Source organism: Danio aesculapii, chromosome 17, assembly GCF_903798145.1.
Source record: "Danio aesculapii chromosome 17, fDanAes4.1, whole genome shotgun sequence".
Lineage (NCBI taxonomy): Eukaryota > Metazoa > Chordata > Actinopteri > Cypriniformes > Danionidae > Danio > Danio aesculapii.
The window spans coordinates 18,278,843-18,293,241 of NC_079451.1; the positions used below are offsets into that span (position 1 = coordinate 18,278,843).

The following is a 14,399-nucleotide window of genomic DNA, read 5'->3' on the forward strand; positions in this document are numbered from 1 at the left end:
GCCAGACACTTGTCAAGAAAAAAAACAAAGTCAGCAGAATTCAAAACTGGCCTGAGGTCAACGCTGAAGCTTAGAGCACATTACTGGAATTCTGCTTATCACAGGCCTTTCACACACATACAAAATCTATAAAAAGAGTGCAAAATATTTCTATTATGCACTTCAAGTATTTGAGACATCAAGTTTAACACGTGACAGACATTTACTGTCATCTGCTGAAGGAAAACAGTTGTAATGCAGACTGTGTTCACTAGAGGGAGACAAAGAAACTACAGTAGCTCCATACATTCCTCATTCACATGTTGACAAATTTCACACACACATGACCAGTTTTACTATGATTTTATGAGCTACACAAACACATGTAGCTGCTCTGATGCAAAAGCCTCAATTGATGTATTTTGTGTATAAGAAGGGCACAAGAACACTCCTGTGAATTTGTGACATTGTGACTACGGCCTAAAACATATTAAGTCACCAAAATGTGTTTTCAAAGGAAGATTGTAAAAGAGGAGTGTGTCATTTTGACACAGCCGGGCAAACATTTATAATGTTACACTCTTGCTAAAACAACGAGGCAACCACTGAGAAAGTGAAGCAATTGAACTATCAATCCACAACAAAATAAAACTTACGAACATCACAGTGAAAAGATTCAAAGAGAGTTCACTCGACTACACCAATACCACTTTCCAGTCAAAAGTTTAGATGAGACGTCATATGACGATAAATGGCTGACAACTTTGAGACAACACTTTAAATATATAGACACACACACAAAAAACACTCAAAACAGCTCCAGAGCATCTTCATAATATAATAAGAATTAATATCTTGAATTAGAAGTCCCTCTAAAGGTCCTTGCATGCAGAGTCCAAAAATCTCATAAACAAAAAGTAATAATAATAATTCTAAACAGCTCCAGAACATCTTAATAAAATAGTAAGAACTAATATCTTGAATTAAAAGTCTCTCTTAAGACCCTTGTACGCGGAGTCAAATATCCAATAAACTAAAAGTAATAATAATAATTCTAATCAGCTCCAGAACATCTTATCAAAATAGTAAGAACTAATATCTTGAATTAAAAGTCCCTCTTAAGTTCCTTACACAGAGTTAAAAAAAACTCATCAACTAAAAATAATAATAATAATATTTCTAAACAGCTCTAGAACATATTAATAACAAATAGGAATTAATATTTTGAATTAAAAGTCTCTCTTAAAGTCGTTGCACACAGTCAAAAATCTTTTTGTCAGAAAATTAATCAGATCTTAAACACATACAGTATGGCCTTATGTTGTGACAATCACGTTTACAGAGCGCCTCTAAAACTTTTGTTCGTCATGAATCGTGGGTAAATTTTTTGTTTATTGCATCTTTGTCATGGATTGGTCAGGCTCTCACGACCCCCACTCACGAAGATCACCATCACCTGACTTCTAATGAGCACACAGCTGCATCACATTCACGAGCACCAGATAAAAGCACAGCACTCCAGTCGCTCATTGTCCGGGCTCGTCTCGACGAAAGCGGACAACTGAGCGACCACTCAGCGTAGTCATCCTCAGCTAAAACAAACGATTTACTTACCTGTTCTCTTTGTATTCCTCCTAGTCTCCTGGTCCTCCCGAATCGTCCTGTCTTCCAGTCCTTCCAAGTCTGTGTCATCCTCTGTCAGCTGTATCTGGTGTGTGCTGTCCATCCTCGTGTATTCCTGTTACCCAGCCACGGAGGAAAAGACCCCAACATCATTCCTGATCCTCCTGGCTATCCTTCATGTGCTCCTTGTTGTCATTTAATAAACACCCTAACGTTTCCTTACCTCTGTCTCCTGTCCGCTTCATAACAGAAGCCCGGACCCATAACGACGACAACATGAGCACCCCCGATCACCTTCAAGAGCTGGTGGACCAGTTGAAGCGGATTCTACAGCCACCAGCTCCACTTTCCAACGCACCACCAGCACCGAGCACTTCCGCCTCCACAGTTTCTTCTTCGGCCCTTCCTTCCAGTCCCATGGCCCGACCAGCGCCCTACTCAGGCGGAGCGGGGGAGTGCAATGGTTTTCTGTTACAATGTTCCCTCATATTCGAAATGCAACCTTCTCTATATCCCACAGATAAGTCGAAGATCGCCTACATCGTATCTCTACTCTCTGGACCTGCACTTAAATGGGCTGAGACGATCTGGAACCAAGCCGGGCCGGTCATGAATTCCATCACTACCTTCACGGAGTATTTCAAAGAGGTGTTTGGACGTTCTGATGGGGAAGTAGCCGCTGGAGAGCAGCTGTATCATCTAAAGCAAGGTACTCTATCTACACAGGAATATGCTCTCCGGTTTCGCACTCTAGCAGCTGCAAGTGGATGGAATGAGAGATCGTTGTTGACCACGTACCGGCTCGGCTTGGAACCCACTCTCCGAATCCAACTGGCCACATTAGATGATACAATGGGTCTGGAGAGATTCATCCAACATTCTCTCCGATGTTCCGATCGTCTCCGTTCCTATCAACAGGACACCATCACCCCCTCGTCTGCACTCCTCCAATCGCCTGAGTCAACAGCCTCTCCAGAACCAGAACCCATGATAATAGAGTCTGGAAGACTGACATCAGCGGAACGACAGAGGAGGCTGACCCGGGGTCTGTGTCTATACTGCGGTGTCAGTGGACACACCCGTATGGAGTGTCCCCTTCGTCCCATTCGGACTTCAGTGAGTGTATTCAGTACGAATATTGAACAATGTAAACCACTTACTACCACCGTACAAATAACTACTGCCTCTATTTCTCTCCTTGTCACAGCCCTCATCGACTCCGGGTCAGCAGGGAACTTCATCTCCCAATCCCTCTGTCGTCAACTCCACCTCCGTACTGAGGCGTCCTCGCATATATACCAGATACAACCGATAACCCAGTGCACTCGATCTTCGACCCGTATCCATCGACAATGCGAAGACATCCTTCTTCAAGTGGGGTTGTTACATCAAGAGAGGATTCAATTTCTGGTTCTGGAGGGTGCAAATATGGACATCATTCTAGGGCGCCCGTGGCTGGTGAAGCACGATCCCATCATCTCTTGGGGCACAGGAGAGATAAAGAAATGGGGATCTGGATGTACACCTGCCTGTTTTCCAAATCTCCCTCTTCAAGGTCGGAACCCCATTTCTTTGTTTGCAACATCGGTCGAGAGCCCTCCTGAGAAGCAGTCTATCCACATTCCTAAGGAGTACAGCTCCTTTCATGATGTCTTCTGCCCCAAGAGAGCTTCCCAGCTACCGCCGCATCGGCCATGGGACTGCGCGATCGACCTAGTTCCAGATGCCCAGTTGCCAAGAGGTAGGATCTACCCGCTCTCGCTTCCAGAGAATCAGGCAATGGAAGATTACATAAGGGAGGCTCTGAGTCAGGGGTACATACGTCACTCAAAATCACCAGCCGCCTCAAGCTTCTTCTTTGTGGCCAAGAAGGACGGAGGGCTGCGTCCATGCATCGACTACAGGGTCCTAAATAACGGTACAGTAAAATACCGATATCCCCTTCCTCTGGTACCAGCCGCTTTGGAACAGCTCCGAGAAGCTAAAGTCTTCACTAAATTGGACCTCCGCAGCGCGTATAATCTGATAAGAATACGTGAGGGGGACCAATGGAAGACAGCATTCGTGACCCCTACTGGCCACTATGAATATGAGGTCATGCCTTACGGTCTGGTCAACGCCCCCTCCGTATTCCAAAACTTCATTCATGAAGTCCTCCGGGAGTTTCTTCACCACTGTGTAATAGTGTACATAGATGACATCCTCATTTACTCCCGGAGTGAGGCCGAACATCGCCAACACGTTGCGGAGGTCCTACACACATTGAGAGAACATCACCTCTACCTCAAAGCGGAGAAATGCTCATTCCACCAGAAGTCGATTCATTTCTTGGGATACATCATTGACCAAACCGGTATACGTATGGATGGGAAGAAAATTGAGGCTGTTCTATCCTGGTCAGAACCCACTTCCATTAAGGAGCTCCAGAGGTTTCTTGGGTTTGCTAACTTTTATAGACGGTTTATCAAGGACTACAGCAGGATTACATCACCTCTCACTAATCTCCTCAAGGGTAAACCCAAAGGACTGGAGTGGACCAAAGAAGCAGCCGCAGCCTTCCGCCTTCTTAAGAAGGAGTTCACAAGGGCCCCACTCCTGACTCATCCTGACCCAAATCTTCCTTTCGTGGTGGAAGTGGACGCATCCACCACCGGCGTCGGGGCAGTATTATCTCAACATCATGATACACCGCCCCGACTGCATCCCTGTGCCTATTTCTCTCGGAAGTTGAGCCCGGCGGAGCAGAATTACAGCATAGGAGACAGGGAGCTTCTAGCAATCAAGCTAGCCTTGGAGGAGTGGCGTCACTGGTTGGAGGGAGCCAAACATCCGTTCCAGGTGATCACAGATCACAAAAACCTCCAATACATCAAAGAGGCCAAGAGACTATGTCCACGTCAAGCCAGATGGTCACTTTTCTTCTCACGTTTTGATTTCTCCATTTCCTATCGTCCAGGACCCAAGAATCTAAGAGCAGACGCTCTCTCTCGTTTACACGAGCATCACGATCATGAAGAACTCCCAACGAAGATTCTTCCCGAACACATCTCCATTTGTCCGATCACCTGGAACGCTCCTCCAGTCGTTGCCACTCCGGAAGCCCCTGCTCCGCCGGGATGCCCTCCTCATCGGCAGTTCATACCACCTGAACACCGGGTAGATCTGATCCACTCCTTACATACCTCGCTAGGCACTGGACATCCAGGGATCAACAATACTCTCTCGCTAGTATCCCAACGATTCTGGTGGCCAAACATGGCAAGGGATGTGAGGCAATATGTTCAGGGCTGTAAGGACTGTGCCCAATCCAAGAGCCCACGTCATCTACCCGCTGGAAAGCTCCATCCCTTGCCGATTCCGAACCGTCCCTGGTCACACCTAGGAGTGGACTTTATCACTGACCTCCCTTCGTCAGAAGGTAATACCTGTATTCTAGTCATAGTAGATAGATTCTCAAAGTTTGTCAAACTAATCCCTCTGAAAGGTCTTCCCACAGCCTTTGAAACTGCCGACAATATCTTTAATCAAGTCTTCAGGTCATTTGGTATTCCAGAAGATATTGTGTCGGACAGAGGTCCACAGTTCATCTCACGTCTATGGAAAGCCTTCTTCAAGCTCCTAGGTGTGGCCGTCAGCCTCTCTTCTGGATATCATCCCCAAACCAACGGGCAGACAGAGAGGAAGATTCAGGAGGTGGGACGGTTCCTGAGGACCTTCTGCAGTGGTCACCAGAACTCCTGGAGCCAGTATTTGGGCTGGGCAGAATATGCCCAAAATTCACTGCGGCAACCCTCCACCGGACTCACGCCATTCCAGTGCGTCCTGGGCTTCCAACCACCGCTCTTTCCCTGGGATGGCGAACCATCTGATGTCCCCGCAGTGGATCACTGGTTCCGGGAGAGCGAGAGAGTCTGGGACGAGGCTCATCAACATCTGCAGAGGGCAGTCCGTCGAAGCAAGGTAACCGCCGATAGGAGAAGGTCTGAAGAACCCAGATACACACCCGGACAAAAGGTGTGGCTATCCACCCGGGACATACGCATGCGACTGCCCTCTCGCAAGTTAAGTCCCCGATTTGTTGGTCCCTTCACCATCGTGGAACAGGTTAACCCCGTCACCTACAAACTACAATTACCCTCTCACTACCGTATTCACCCTACATTCCACGTATCACTCCTGAAACCCTATCACGATCCTGTTCTTCCCTCCACAGAGCCTGACCACGAAGAGGAACCCCCTCCTCCACTGCTCCTAGAAGAAGGAGCCGTCTACGCAGTGAAGGAGATCTTGCGTTCCCGACGTCGTGGTGGCCAGTTGGAGTACCTGGTGGACTGGGAAGGGTACGGCCCCGAAGAAAGGACATGGGTTCCCAGAGCTGATATTCTCGATCCTAGTCTCATGGTGGAGTTTCATGAGAGCCACCCTGAGTTCCCAGCGCCTAGAGGCAGAGGGAGACCACCACGGCGTCGGAGGTGTCGGCCCTCAGGAGCGGGCCCTGGGGAGGGGGGTACTGTCATGGATTGGTCAGGCTCTCACGACCCCCACTCACGAAGATCACCATCACCTGACTTCTAATGAGCACACAGCTGCATCACATTCACGAGCACCAGATAAAAGCACAGCACTCCAGTCGCTCATTGTCCGGGCTCGTCTCGACGAAAGCGGACAACTGAGCGACCACTCAGCGTAGTCATCCTCAGCTAAAACAAACGATTTACTTACCTGTTCTCTTTGTATTCCTCCTAGTCTTCCTGGTCCTCCCGAATCGTCCTGTCTTCCAGTCCTTCCAAGTCTGTGTCATCCTCTGTCAGCTGTATCTGGTGTGTGCTGTCCATCCTCGTGTATTCCTGTTACCCAGCCACGGAGGAAAAGACCCCAACATCATTCCTGATCCTCCTGGCTATCCTTCATGTGCTCCTTGTTGTCATTTAATAAACACCCTAACGTTTCCTTACCTCTGTCTCCTGTCCGCTTCATAACAATCTTGGCATGTTTTTTGACAATTTGAAGTCTCTATTTTGCTGTGTTTTTGGAGAAATTGTTCTCGCATGGTTCTAAAAATGGTTCTTTTTTGTGGTTTTTGTGTGTGACAAATATTTAGAATGACAAATACGAAAAAAGAACATATGAAAATTTTGGACACTGTGTGCAAGAAGCCTAAAGGCTGATTTATACTTCTGCGTCAAGCGCACGTGTATGCTCCAGTGCAGCCTTCGCACAGTCGCATAGCCCTCGCCGTGGCTGTTGCTGACATGCACCTCTCAAATAATGTAACTACATGTTGCAATGACGTTTAGCACAAGCTATGTGATTGGTTGGTTTTGTATCAGTGACAAGTGTGGGCGAGAGCCACGAGCTCGATGAGGCGAGTGTTTACAAGTGTCAAGCACAATAAAGGAGCTCCTGTTGGAAACTTTTGTTTTGCGTTTACCTTATGATTAAAGTTGCTGCACATCCGCCGGTTACCACCTCTGAATGAGCGAGTTTTAGCTACTTGTAAATTAAGATATCGTTCAGAAAAAACAAAACACCCGCGAAGAAACTCGACACAGAGGAACATTATAACCTACTGCCAGCTAGCGTTTCAGAAGTGTTATTGCAGAGCAACACAAACAGCACGCAGAAGTATAAATGCACGGCTACGCACAAGGCTGGCGTCATGGGTCTCGAAGAAGTATAAACCAGGCTTAAGCATTCATCTAATCTCACCTTTAGACCAAAATATCAACCTTATATCTGCTTAAGAAAATCAAATAGGCTGCACTTAAAACCCAGCCGGTTAAGAAGAAGCCCCACCTCTCCTCTCACATGGTTCAATGTGCAGAGTCACTGCTGTCTGGAATGCAAAGCAGTGTGTCAAGCAGCCAATGAGGTGGCAGCAGATGAGGATCCAGCCATGGAGGATACGAGTGCATGACCAAACAGAAAAGCTGAGGGGAGAAGGAATGGTGTGTGTGAAGAGAGGGAGAAGGGGTGGAGTCTTACTTTGGGGGTGGGGCAGGAGGCAGTGGAGAGGCGGGACTGCTGAGCACAGGGAGACTCAGAGGGCGTGGTGCTGAGAGAGGCGGTGTCCCGCGGCAACACCTGCACGCCTCGTGAAATGATGGATTCTGGGATCTGTGAAATCAAGAATGAGAAACACACGTTAAGTTCAAGAACTCAGAATTCAGAGTTCTTAACACAAATTTTATTCTTTATAAAGATTTAAACATTCTAATCTGGTGTCAGTGTGTTTGTTTTATATTTTATATGAATATGAATGAAGGAAGCATTAGTGTTCAAATCCAACAGTAATGTATCTAATGCTTGGGTGCCCAAACTTGTTCTTATGAAGGGTCAAAAACCCAACTTTATTGAGGCTAGTAGGCCAAAGGAAAATATAGTTTCCATGGGTAATTTCCTAATTTATTTAATAATGTTTAAAAATAAATAGAAAACATTGTGTAATATTTTTTACAGTTTATAATTAACTTATTAGAGTCAAAACAAAAACAATCTCATTTAGTTACATTAGTTTTTTGCCCCGATTTGCTCACCAATGTCTTCTTCATAGTCCTCTAGTTTTACAAACTCAGATTCATTTACATTTAATGAAAATATTCCATTTCAGTTTGCTTTTTTGTAGCTCAGCAATAAAACAAAATAAAAGTTACTTCAAATCAGAAATGACGAACTCTGTTAAAAGCATTCGCCCCAACCCTCTTCACCATTCTCAGATGGGATGATGGGCCAAATCAAAGGTAACAATGGGCCAACTTTGGGCATCTCTAACCTAATGTATCAAATCAACCAACTTACTAAATTTATCTTCTATCAAAAGAATATTGAAGAAAAAATGTCACAGTTTCCACAAAAATACTAACCAGCAAGTGGTTTAAAAGGGGTGGTCCACAGTGTATTTTTAAGTCTTGGTTGTGTTTATAAGATGCAAAGCATTGCGTGCTCATGCTTCACTTGTAGAAAATAACGTTATTTTTCATATATCTTACTTTGATTATATACTGCTACTCAGCTAACATGAGAACCACTGTCAAATTTACTAGTTCCTCTCAAAAGGCCTGCCCTCAAGAGGCTCTGATTGGTCAGCTAACATAATGTGCTGTGATTTGCGGATTGGCTCAACTTCACTCCCCTACAAGTGCACACTTTTGCACTGTGTAAACAGTCCAGTCAGAGCAGCTTTTAGCAGCATTAGCTGCCTAAATCAGACACATCAGAGCTCACAGCTGAACTTCATGCTTGCTCTCTAAAATAAAATCTGACAAGTGTCTTTCACATATATTCAGACTGAGCATGTGTAAGTAAAATAAATCGTTCACATATCTTTAGCGAGTTTGTATTTGAGAAGTAGAACGCACGGAAAGCAGCCGCATAGAGAGACACACATAGAGAGACACGCATAGAGACATGCATAGAGAGACACAGCAGACGCTGCTGAAGATTGAGGCTGTTAAGAGGGGTTTGACTGATAAATATGAATTTTTAGCTAAATTGTTAGCGGTGCCAAACAGCATTTCCCATTGTTTACGTCCTCATTACAACATACCATTAACGCTAGAAACTGTGACTGTAGTTGATCAATTTTAACAAATAAAAATACTTACAGGTTGTGGCTCACAATGCACAGCTTTGTCGGTTGGAGGAGTTTTGGCCAAATCCAGCACTGAACTGGGAGAGATTCTGGAAGTTCTCCATTGTCAAATACTAGCGATATATCTTTTTTAATATAATTCTCTGGAACATAATTAAAATTAAATTTTAAGCACGTCTCTCTTTGTGTCATGTCCTTTGGAAGCCCAAATATACAAACAGAAGAAGCTCTGTGGAAATAGCAGTGCTTTAGCTTTCACTGCTTTAACATTACAACGCCTCTGGTCACGGCCCTTTGCTGCGCAAGGTGTGTGCGTGAGGTGAATGCACGTAACCGGAAGCTCTTGTGATCTCACTAGCCAGGCTGTATTTTTTTGTAGTCCCCAAACTTCGTTCGCTGAAGTCTTTGCTAAGCTAACTCTGTAAAAGAAATGTCTCCCCTTGCATTGAACTTTGAGCGTCTTACATTCAGAGATGTTGTTTATGTCCACACAGCTACATTACACATCAACTAAAGTATAAAATATGATATCACAGTGGACCACTCCTTTAACAAAAAAAACAACAACTTTTAAACAGCATATCAGCAGAGTTAATTCATTTATGAAGGATAGTGTGACTTTAAAAGGACATCAAAAAGTTTGCATTACATTCATTTCTAGCATGAAAATCTGAACACCGGATAAAGTTAGTTTCAAAGTTTCTTCCTCACTTGCTCTCAGGTTTTTACAGAATAAATCTGTTTTATCACTTCATAATTTCTAATAAAAGCGTAAACAGTCAGATAAAATTCAATAAATGTGAATAATCAGGCATATATTTTATGAACATAACCTCTGTAAAATAAATTGTTCAAAATGTAAATAAGAATAAAACTATAAAGTGTGGTGGAAATTAGGGATGTCCAGATATGATCACGTGATCAGGAATCGGGCCCAATCACGCGGTTTCAGACTCGATTGGAATCTGACGTTACCTCCTGATCAGGACTCAAATATATATGTATCTTTCTTCACTTCACACAGAAACAGCAACGAGTGCGGCATGACATCACTTTGTTGCAGAGACGCTATTGGTTAAATGCCGGCAAAGTAGAACATGGAAGCAGCTTGAAGCAGAAAGCAGAGTATGTCTGCGGTCTGGAGGTATTATAAAGTTGATGACGACAACATTGCCATTGCCAACAATGTGAGATATGCAAACTTGGCATTGCCTAATGGGTATTTTAAGTTGAGGTGCTATTTGTCTTTATATTAGATTTTTTTATATATTTACTGTTGTACTAAAGTCCAAAAGTGAATAATTGATGTTATTTATTACTTGATTGTTCAAGCTACCTCACAGAAGTGTTTTGTTTGTTAACAGAGTTGCTAAATGTAAAAATAAGGTGAATTAAATAAAAAATAAGAAACATCCTGGATCTGTTACTTAGCTCTTCTTTATTCTTTTTTTATGTATTATAGAAGTATCGGTAGATACTCAAAAACAAATAACTCGGACTCAGGGGCAAAAAAACCTGATCGGGACATCCCTAGCGTAAGTGCAGCTGAAGTGAAGATTTAAGAAAAAAAAAATTTGGAAAAAAAATGCACCATAATCGAAATACTTAAAAAATATGACTAGTAAAACTTAAGTGAATTTTGGATTTAAGTTTTAACAACCATAAATGCATAACACATTACAATTAATACCAACAAATAAAAGAAATATAAGAGCATTTTGGATGTTTTTACATTTGACTAAAATATATATTGGTTTCTGCATTAAATGTCAACAGAAAGTATCAATAAACCTCCACAGATGATCTATACTGAGTGATATTTGTGACTGTATTCAGACTGTCTTTGATCCAGCAGGCGAGTCTCTGCTGTCTGGAGAAGCGTGGTGGGATTAAGCGGGAGTCTGATGGGCAGAAGGGCACAGAGCGAAGGGATCTTCCACAGGAACGCTGGGGCTTAACGGAGCGCTAATTAACACTGGGGCTAAATCAAGGCCTCGCAGGAAAGAGCAGCTCGGCGAGCGCTTTAATTACCCTGCGCAGAAGCGAACCCTGTGCTAATAATAACACTCGACTCAACCTCTGCTTTCCCAGGAGACGTGTGCTACGAGCGCTCCCTGTGGAGAACACAGCAACGCCAACCTGCATGACCCCATTATAATGACTATATAAAGACAGCTAATACAGGAGATATTCTCAATCCTCTGATATCATGGGGGGAGGAAGCTTTACAAGACCTGGAGGAGCTCAACAACAAGACAAATACTGCTTGCTACAGTTTAAACTGAAAGAAAGTTAATTGGGTGGTTGTCAGGGTGTAAATAAATAGCAACATGCATATATATATTCAGAATAAAATTTAGTAAATTGAATTCTGTGGTATTTTGGTCTCTAGAACAAGCTTTAAGTAACCAAATAAATAAATTATTACTTTACAAAAGTAATCAGTATAAAATGTAAATGAATAGAATTTATATTAAACAAGGTAAAATTTCTAAAACAATATTCTCTCATCCTGTAAAGGTATTGTGCTCTGTAACATTTTGTGAAACATTCAGAACTACCAAAAAAATAAACAATAATAAAAAATAAATAATTATAATACACAATTAGGTCCATAAATATTTAGACATTAACACAATTCTAACATTTTTGGCTATATACACCAACAAATTGGATTTGAAATTAAACGAAGAAGATGTGCTTTAACTGCAGACTGCCAGCATTAATTTGTGGGTATTTCCATCCAAATCACTTAAACGGTGTAGGAATTACAACAGTTTGCATGTGCGCCTCCCACTTGTTAAGGGACCAAAAGTAATTAGACAGAATGATAATCATAAATCAAACTTTCACTTTTTAAATACTTGGTTTCAAACCCTTTGCAGCCAAACCTGAAGTCTGGAAAGCATAGACAACCCCAGACGCTGGGTTTCATGCCTGGTGGTGCTCTGCCAGGCTTCTACAGCAATTCTCTTCAGTTCCTGCTTGTTCTTGGGACATTCTCCCTTCAGTTTTCTCTTCAGCAAGTGAAATGCATGCTCAATCGGATCCAGGTCAGGTGATTGACTTGGGCACTGCATAATATTCCACTTCTTTCCCTTCAAAAACTCTTTGATTGCTTTTGCAGTATGCTCTGGGTCATTCTCTATTTGCACTGTGAAGCGCCGTTCAATAAGTTCTGAAACATTTGGCTTAATATGAGCGGAAAATATTGCCTGACACACTTTGGAATTCATCCTGCTGCTTTTGTCAGCACTGACATCATCAATAAATACAAAAGAACCAGCCATACATGCCCATGCCATGTCACTACTACCACCATTCTTCATAGGATGTCGTCCCAGCACTGTGAAGGCTTTTTTTTGGACTGTAATCTGGCCTGTTATTGAGTCTCACTTGGGATAATGAGGTAATAACACACACCTGGACATGGAACAGCTTAGAAGCCAATTGTCCAATTACTTTTGGATCCCTGACAAGTGGGAGGCAAATATGCAAACTGTTGTAATTCCTACACCGTTCACCTGATTTGGATGTAAATACCCTCAAATTAAATGTTAGAATTGTGTCGATGTCAAAATATTTATGATATTATATATAACTGTATATATAAAGTAGATTACACAAAATATGTGAAATTACAATAATAACTTAAACAGTCTGGTTTACTCATTATTATTATTATTATTATTATTATTATTATTATTATTATTATTATTATTATTATTATTATTAAAATGTACAATAGATGTTATAGATTTACACAGTGTATTTTACAGTCTAAATCACAGGTGTCAAAGCCAGCTTCTGGAGGGCCGGAGCTCTGCACAGTTTAGTTCCAACCCTAATTAATCACACCTGATCAAACTAATTGAGTCCTTCAGGCTTGCTTAAAACCGGGTAAAGCAGGGTTGGAACCAAACTGAGCAGGGCTGCGGCCCTCCAGGAACTGGCTTTGACACCTGTGGTCTAAATACATATAACAAATACATAATACATTACATTTTGAGCAACTTTCTGGATAAGTTAACTATTATTTTTCATTTAAATATTGTTAAAATATTTACGGGATAGTAAAATTAAATACTGTCACATACAGTTAAAAGCTTTGCTTGTTGAAATTTATAATGGCTATAAAAGATTTATTGTTATTAAATCATTGTGCAGATTTGTGCATATACTGATATAAAAGATTAAAACAATGTAGCTCAGTATTAGTAACACTAACTAGACACGCTGTATGTAATTTTCCATGTTAAAAGGAATTTTATCCTAACCATGCACAATGGCGACGCACAAAGTTCGAAACATCGCAGCTGACAGCAAAAACTACTATGACAATGATCACCTCAGGTACTGATTATGTGCTTTATTCTGTGTTAAATGTTACCAGTATGAGTTTGAATACCATTTTACATGACATTTCGTGCATACTTAAGGCAACAGCATATAGTTTACCTCAGATGCTGAAAATAAAATAACTAGCAATGATACAGGTTTAAACAAAGTCAGACATCTGTCACTGAGCATGTACTTTTAATAATGTTAATGAGGTTTAATATTTATTAATAAGATTATAACCTGTATTTTGGTTGCTGGTATTGAAATGTTTCTGTTGTGTCGTGTCTGGTGTGGATAGACAAATTGCTTATGGCTGGATACTTGTTGGGTTGCGTGATGTTGGTGTAAAAGTGATGTGGCAAGTCAACAAAAATAACATTGAATCATCTATAACTGGTTGATGTTGAAAGTGGATGTTGATGTGGGCCGGTGGAAGAGCAGGAGAGGTGAATGTGGATGGGGATGTCGGTGTGCCTTACCGTGTCACTGCAGGAGCAGGTGAAATGGGAGGGAATGGAGGTGGACGGGATGAAGCCACTCAATGTTTGCCCACCCTTGGCCATGACCACTGCATGGCTGAGATGAGACGTCATGCTCTGATGATTAACATGACACATATAAACATAACAAAAGACTTCACATGTGCGCAAAACATGAATGGAGCATCGAGGACAAAATAAATAATGAAAAAGGGACATTTTTTAAAACATAAGTCAAAATACTTAAGATACTGCTTGTGAAATGTGCATAAAAAATTAGTAGGATAAAGTTTTTATCGGATTAGAAAAAAATGTGCATAAACTATAATGGAAACACATTTCAAATAAATTCCAGCAAGTACATCCAAAAAGATTATGAGATTTAG

At 42.1% G+C, this 14,399-nt stretch overlaps 1 protein-coding gene across 7 annotated transcripts in view; it reads right to left on the reverse strand.

Annotated features, from left to right (window-relative positions):
* The window catches only part of gphna (gephyrin a), a 194,389-nt gene that overhangs the window by 73,255 nt on the left and 106,735 nt on the right, over positions 1-14,399 (reverse strand). For 5 of the 7 annotated variants that reach the window (XM_056477359.1, XM_056477362.1, XM_056477360.1 and 2 more), the window contains exons 8-9: positions 14,014-14,130; positions 7,588-7,719 (exon numbers count right to left, since the gene is read on the reverse strand). In XM_056477359.1, the coding sequence (XP_056333334.1) occupies positions 7,588-7,719; positions 14,014-14,130 (249 nt within the window). The remainder of the gene's footprint in view (positions 1-7,587; positions 7,720-14,013; positions 14,131-14,399) is intronic. The other 2 variants (XM_056477363.1, XM_056477365.1) reach the window with 1 other exon arrangement.